At 36.6% G+C, this 7,670-nt stretch overlaps 2 protein-coding genes across 3 annotated transcripts; one reads left to right on the forward strand and one right to left on the reverse strand.

The window, feature by feature from the left end:
• Positions 1-1,063: 1,063 nt before the first annotated feature.
• LOC127813989 (uncharacterized) lies at positions 1,064-3,067 on the forward strand. Its single transcript, XM_052355189.1, has 6 exons — positions 1,064-1,222; positions 1,312-1,434; positions 1,532-1,654; positions 1,885-2,121; positions 2,215-2,379; positions 2,652-3,067. Exons 1-6 carry the CDS (start codon positions 1,178-1,180, stop codon positions 2,937-2,939), a joined length of 981 nt encoding a protein of 326 aa, XP_052211149.1. The 5' UTR covers positions 1,064-1,177; the 3' UTR covers positions 2,940-3,067.
• Positions 3,068-3,173: 106 nt separating this feature from the next.
• Positions 3,174-7,024, reverse strand: LOC127813991 (uncharacterized). 2 transcript variants are annotated; one of them, XM_052355191.1, is made up of 5 exons: positions 6,860-7,024; positions 5,023-5,244; positions 4,826-4,906; positions 4,671-4,742; positions 3,174-3,679 (listed from the first exon to the last, which is right to left on the reverse strand). In XM_052355191.1, exons 1-5 carry the CDS (start codon positions 6,932-6,934, stop codon positions 3,431-3,433), a joined length of 699 nt encoding a protein of 232 aa, XP_052211151.1. In that variant the 5' UTR covers positions 6,935-7,024; the 3' UTR covers positions 3,174-3,430. The 2 variants fall into 2 exon arrangements, with proteins under 2 accessions (XP_052211151.1, XP_052211150.1); XM_052355190.1 differs by having other exon boundaries at positions 5,023-5,250; positions 6,860-7,022.
• Between the last annotated feature and the right edge of the window lie 646 nt (positions 7,025-7,670).

Below are 7,670 nucleotides of genomic sequence, written 5' to 3' on the forward strand. Positions count from 1 at the left end.
TCTTTGGACTAGATGATTTACTTAGATCAAGTAGGGGGTACTTTTAGCGAATTGTTTTCAAAATCTTTAATGAGAAATTAAGATAATAGACTAAGCTTGTTTTTAAGTCGAATAACTATAAATTCGTGTGTTCATTTGTGTTTGTGTTCTTTGTTTTATTTATCTTTTCAATCATTTCTTTATTCTTAATTTGTTTTACATTTTTATCTCTCATTAAAAAGATTTCAAATTTTCAAGCAAGTTTTAGAATAATCCAATTCACCCCTCCTCTTGGCTATTGATATTGTTGCTGTACAATTTTATCACTCCAAGTATCTTGCTATTAAACTCCACCCATATAACCTTCCATTACCACTGCCATCAATTTTTTTTTTCTCTTTCTCGTTGAACTCGTTGTGTGTTGGAAAGGTCCAACTCAAAACCATTGTTAGGTTTGGTTTCAACAATTGACTGTTTCAATAGTTCAGAGTTGAGTGATGTTTCAGAATCATTAATGGCTAAAATCTAGTGATGGAGTCGATGGCAAAATACTATTTCGATGCCTAGAACCAACATCGAAACCCATTATGTGGCGAAATTCAGATGAGTTCCAACTTCTAGCATTTATCTTTTATTTATTTTATTTTGCTTGCTTTTTCTTTTTTAATTAAATAGATTAAATTTAATTTTATCTTAATTACAATTTATATAATATTATTAGTAACATAAGGGGTGCTCTCACAATTTAAGCAAAGTAGAAGGATTAATTTACCTAAAAATAAATCATAAAGGGTAGCTAAACTAAAGGCCCAAACTTTAGGAAATATAAGTGGAACTTACCCATACATGTTTTGTTTAGAAAATTTAACATTTATTTTCTTCTAGTAATTTACGGTGAATCAATTACATTTTTTAAATTTGTTGGACCGGTTGGATAGTCCGACATGGATCCAGCTGGCAGCTGTGGTATTAGCGGACTGTTTGTTTGGGTCGTCGGTTTGTTTGTTTGGTGAGGAACGAGGATTGGCCTGCCTTATTTATGAAACCTTTCTTTATTGTAAAAGCATTGGTAGAAAGTCTTCACTTCGAGATCAGATAAATAAGAACGTTAGCTACATGCGCGCATCTATTTAAATCTCCCCCCTCTCCCAAGCTCCTCATAACTAGCCGTTGCTCCTCTCTCTCTCTCTCTCCAAAAATGGCAGCTGCAGTGGAATCGCCCACTCCCGATAACCTCAACAAGGTTCGTGTTTAAGTTATGGTTCTCTTGTTAGAAAGTTCCGATTATTTAATGTTCGTGGAGTTGCTTAAGGTTTTGAATTTTGATTGCAGGAATCAAAGAGTCCCAGCTTCAGCCCTGCATCAGATCGGCATTTCTGGAGCGCTCTGCAGAGCCGAGTCGACTCTCTTCTCGAGAATCGCAAGCCTTTTGATCCGTCTTTCCCTGCCCAACTGGTAGCCTTGCCTCGTCTCGTCCTTCGTTTTTGAATCCATTTTTTTTTCCCATTTTGACTATGGATTAAGGGGTTGATTTCGAAACTAATTGTTGTAGAATTCTGGAGAATCTGACGGCGCAAAGCGGATCAGGGAGGACTCTTTGCTTTTGCTCAAAGGGTTTGATTCTGTTGCCTACTCTTTGTCTCAGCTTTCTAAGAACCTGGACAATGCTCTCCAGGTAAAAACAGATTAATTTCGTCCGTTCTGTTCAAAATTTTCTGGGTTTTCGATTGGGTTAATTGCTTAAGATTTTCTTTATACAAAACAACCAATTTAGATGGGTTGAATTGAATTATCAGTTTCACAACAGGAAAAAATTCAGATCCAAGTTGATCTAAAGAGCTCGTAAAAATTGCATCTTAACCGAACACTGAACGCATTTAATTACATGCTGCTCTGTTTCTTCAGGGAGCAAGAGATCTTGCAAGGCCACCCACAATGACTGAAATATATCAGTGTGCAATGGAGACAGCCAAGAGCATAGAGGAAGAAGAACCTGAAGAAAACAAAGAAGAACAGAGAGGACTGAAGAGGAAGGTGGAGGTTCAAGAGTGTTCTGAATCTGATGAACAAGGACATAACTCAGAGAAGCAGAATCAGAGAAACCGAAACGAGGAAGAGGGGAAGCTCAAGAAGGCCAAAAATGTTGGTTTTCTTCATCATTCTGTCTCAATGCTGATTGGAAATGCCAGATGTTAGCTCTGTGTTAATTGGTATTGTTGTCGTCTTCATTTGCAGGTCGCCATTTCCATGGCGACAAAAGCGGCTTCACTTGCAAGAGAACTGAAAGCATTCAAATCCGATTTGAGTTTTATGCAAGACAGGTGCGCTCTTCTTGAGGAGGAGAATAGGAGGCTCCGCCATGGATTCTCCAGCGGAATTCAACCCGAGGAAGATGATCTGGTAAATTATACAAAATTATCACTAAGAGGCTTTTTTTTTTTAATTTAAATAATATTAAGAGTCATAGCTAATGATGAATGTGATGCTTTTTTATTGGATGTACTATTGTCTCTTCTGTTTAATATATCTTCTGAATATGAGACATAATTGATGGGGTCTCATCATTCATGACTCCTATCATAATCGGGTCATTTTTTTTTTTTTTTTTTCTCTTTGTTCCAAACATGACCTAGGAGATTTTCTCTAACCTGCGAAACTTCATGTTTGGGTAGGTGAGGCTTCAGTTGGAGGCGCTGCTTGCTGAGAAATCAAGATTGGCAACTGAGAATGCAAACTTAACAAGGGAGAATCAATGCCTCCGCCAGCTCGTTGAGTACCACCAGATTACTTCCGAAGAATTCTCTGCATCTTATGATGATGTGATAAGAGAATTGAGCTACGAGTTTTCGCCACCGCCGCTACTACCAGAAGAAGAGGATAATGCAAATGCTGGTGGCAAAAAAGATAAGCAAACACCACCAGGGGGTTTGTGCTTTGACGAAGAACGCAGCGGTACTTAGAAGGTTTCTGCTGAACTTGGGTCTTTGTCCAATTGTAAATTTGAAATCGTCGACTTGATCTTCAGGTGAAAATTTTTGGTGCCCTCGATATGATCCTCATTTAATAAATGAATTGTTCTTTTATAAGAGCCATCTTCAACAAACGTACATATCTAGCCTTAATTCTAACTCGGCAACCGTGGTATTTAAGCCATCCATCCTCACATCAAACTCATCAACCCATGCAAGTAGGAGTAACATTAATAGGATCTGCCATTTCACCACAATATTGCCTACTGTTAAAGGTTTAAGCAGCTAAGACACTGAGCCCAAAACGAACTTTGGGTATCACACAAATTCAAGTAAGCCAAGCTAGTTCTGAAAGTTAATAGCTAAATGCGGATCAGAGATGACTACTAGTCAGTCCACAAGAACTGCCCTCTACAAGAACTACTAGCAAGATACAAAATATACCCATAGAGATCTGTTTCGCTGTACACAGCCCAAAACTTTCAGTTATCTTTGTTTCTTCTGGGGCGTTTCCTCCCCTTCCGGGGACTCTTAACAGAGGGGTTAGATCCACCAGCACCAACCGCACGCTTCTTTCTCTTACTTGGTTTTGGTCCATCAGCATCAACGTTATGATGAGCTGTAAGAAGAGTTCGTGCAGTTTCATTAGCTTTTGCCCAAGTTGAAATCGAGAAGAACATGTCCTTCAGTTTCTCCAGCATCTCTGAACAAAAGCATTTTGCTTCGACATACTGCAACAAGTTGAATACAGAACGGGATGAAATTGTGCTTTGTGTAACCCGTAACAAAACATAAAAAAAGATGCTTTGCTAGTATCTTGTGTTCAGAAAGCACCATTTAGCTTCGAAAGAGAGTGTGTGGGGGATTTCAAGTTATTCTTGCTCAACCAATTAATCCTACTAATCTTGAAGAAGCAAAGGAAACATGAAGACAAAACTTGACAAAAAGATAGGCAAAATTTGACACGCTCAGAGGATAAAACATTAACTCTCTATGTACTCAATGTTCCGATCCAACTCAATCATTTAGGATAGGAACAATAAGAACTAGTAGACAAACTTCAAAAAGAAGGAAAAGCAAAAGGATGACAAAATCACAAGGCAAAATTTGACACGGTCAGAGGATAAAACATTAACTCTGTATGTACTCAATGTTCTGATCCAACTCAATCATTTAGGATAGGAACAATAAGAACTAGTAGACAAACTTCAAAAAGAAGGAAAAGCAAAAGGATGACAAAATCACAAGGATGAAACTTTTGCATACACTATTTCAATGACCATTATACAGTGGATGAGTTAATTAATCATTCAAGAGGCAGGTAAGAAATTATATTTTAAATAACTTGAGCAAATATCCAAACAAGCCATATCGCTAAACTAACAAATGATCTATTCCATTAAACGCTCTTCATTGACTTTTTAACAAGCAAGATGAACATTCTACTAGTAAATAATTCCACCTCTTGTTAGAGAGAGTTATTTTCCTTTTAGAATCATGCTAGATGTACATCACATTTGTACATTTTGAGCTATATAAGGGGGTATTATGACCAAAATACCCATCGCCTCACATGCGCCTCACAAGTCTCATGAGGGACTTTTTTGTCATTGGTACACCTTTATGTAGCCCAAGGTGTACACAAAGGTGTACCAATAGCATTTTCCTTTTATTATAGGCTGGAAAAAAATGACTTAGAGATAGTGGAAGATGAAATAGTACCGCCTCAATTTTCCCAAGAGCAACATCCAACTTCTTAGAAAGCTCATAATTCTCGTTTGTCAAGGCTTCAATCTGCAAATAACAAAAGAAAAATGAAATGGATACACACGACTTTCGAAGGGGAAAACAAGAAGGCACCGAAGAAATATACATACCTTCTTCTGTGCACTAATATACATGCTTTTATATTTGAGATCAGAAACGGGGTTGTCACTTTGGAACTGTCTGTTGGCAGCCTGCTCAAACATTTTGTGAGAAGTGGTACAAATTAAACAAGATAAAATACCAGTGTTTGAAACTAGAAAACTATAATTAAAAAAATTAATAATGATAGTGCTAATTCATTCGATACCTTTGACTTCAATTCTTCTACTGATTGCATAAGGTAACTAATTTTCTCTTCTGTGCTCCATTCAGAGGGAGCTGATGCAGGGGGGCTTTCCCCAACATGTGGTTCATCTTCTTTTTCACTTTCACAAAGATTTATCTCTTCTGCAGCACGCTCTATTTCCTGTCCTTGACCAGGAGGAGATAGATTCTTAAGACGTCCAGACCGCCTAATGATTGCTTGAGTCTTCCCCTTTGAGGGTGACATAACATAGTTAGTGAAAGCAAGACCAAAATTTGATTCATATTTCATACATAAAGCTTTAAGAAAATAACTATTATCACATACTTATCAAGATAAATCCACTCAATATACACTACAACAAAATGTCTTATTGGGGCACCTTTTTTAGGACATTTATTGAAAAGTGCCCTTTAAAGTGCCATTTTGAGCCACAACTCAAAAAAATTGCCCATAAAATAAATTTAATGAGTCATTAGAGAATGGCCCAAAATAATAAATCTAATGTGACATTATTTAAAACATACCCGAATATAGCTAGCCTAATGGGGCATCACTTAAAAAATTCCCCAACATAAAAAGCCTAATGAGGCACTTTAACATGGAATAAAATATATCTTTTATATTATAACAAGAACAACATATCAAGCCTTTTTCCCACCATCTTTTATATTATTTATATCAAATATTTTTGTAATTTTTTTAAGCCTAAACAATGTAGTATAATTGTTTTATCCTATTCCTGCTTCTTTTCAATTAAAATGAGTTTACAACCGAAACATCAAGATCAGTTGGGCCTATCAATCAGATCGCGCACGTCTTCGTCAATAGTTAAACCACTCGATCTTCATCTATTCTTGGTTTGGAAACTCTCTGAAGTGTGATGTAGTGATAGAGTCTCTTGATTTGTGAAGGATCACTAATGACTTATGGCTAGATATAGATTGTTTTCTGAAAGAAAAAGAAAATTAAAAAAAAAAAATGTATTCATCCCTCTAGTCGTTTGCACTTCAGTGTGCAACTCAGTGCTGAAGTGCTTTGCAGTTTTTGCTTTGAAGCGAGTTTTACTCGCTTAATTGTTTCAGCTGTGATGCAGACTAGGATTTTTCTGATAATATTCTTATAAACATTTGAAAACTGTATTATTTTTCTTAAAACAAGTTCTAAAATTATAGTACTTCTATTAAAAAATCCATAAAATATTGCCACAAGGACCTTGAAGGAACCCCACAAACCAACATTGGCAAAACTGACCCTAACAAAAGAATAAACTCCACAAAACCTACTTGCAAATAAACCCCCCAGGCCAGATCAGACCCACAAACCCCAACATAGAGCCAATCCCCACAGATCCACAAGGACCAGGTGGAATTCAAAATTCACAAACCAACCGAAACATAGAAATTCATACCCAATTTTCACTCTAATGACAAAAAGGAACAAAGATTATTTGCAAGAACATAAAACTTTTGAATGAATTTACATTTGAGAAAAAGGAAGCCAGTAGGTCACAAACACGCAATATATGTGCTTTACTGAACATACTCACTGATTTGGCCAAGAAACAACTAAATCAGTACCCAAATCATGCGAATACGCTAACTCCCGTTAGAATCGAAACCAGAAAACCTCAGTTGAGATTAAACACACTAAGCATACGAGTGAAAACAGAGAGAAAAGCAGTGCATCAACAAACCGAACCACAATCTCCCTTTTACTGGCGGAACAGAAAAAAAAAAAACCCTCTTCAAACACACATGATATCTATCTAGCACAGAAACAGGCAAGAAATGATAAAGCAGCCAAGACGAAAAAGAAGAGGTCCAGAGTGAATACGCACAGCAGCATTGGAGTCGACGTTTACAGTATTCGCCGCCCGTTCGGCGAGCTTTGCCCCTTTCGGCTTCCGACCCATTGTTCCTCTCGGGTTGATGAAACGGAAGACGAACAACAAAGGCAAGGACTACTCACGAAAATCACTCGCTTTGGTCCTGCGCCATATAAGGAGAGAGAGAGAGAGAGAGAGGCCCCGGGGCGTGGGGAGGGGGGTTGGAGGTGGGCCCACAGTAGTCGGATTTTGCGGTGGGCCAGTGGCCGTCCGATCTTACGGTGGGCCCAAATCAACAATGGTGTGGGCTTGGCGCACCGAAAAAGGCGGGACAACGCGAACACTGGAAAATTTTTAAGTTAAATGGTGACCGCCGGAATTTGCAGTTTTAGGAAACTAGGATCTAGTTCCTAATTGGCTACAAAAATATCTGTTGTCATTATTTAAGTGATTTTCATATATTGAGTAAATTAAGATCATTTTTAAAATTAAGTGAAATTTAGGAAATCTCTTTTTACTCTAACAAATTACTATATTTTCTCTTGGGTCAAAAATATAATATTTTAAAAAACTAATTAGATATCGAATTGAAAAGGTTCAATTAATGTATTTTTATAAAATAAAATAACTAAATAATAATTAAAATTATGATATAATTTTAAAAAAATAAAATTTATCATATAAAATTTAATAAATTTAAAAGTATATTAATTGACATTAATTGTCTTATAATTAAGAATTGTATATAACAATATTAACAGAAATTTACTACAGAAGCAAAATAAAACTCAAGATTAAATATTTAAATTACAACTCAAAAATT

Source organism: Diospyros lotus, chromosome 12, assembly GCF_014633365.1.
Source record: "Diospyros lotus cultivar Yz01 chromosome 12, ASM1463336v1, whole genome shotgun sequence".
In the NCBI taxonomy this organism is placed as follows: domain Eukaryota; kingdom Viridiplantae; phylum Streptophyta; class Magnoliopsida; order Ericales; family Ebenaceae; genus Diospyros; species Diospyros lotus.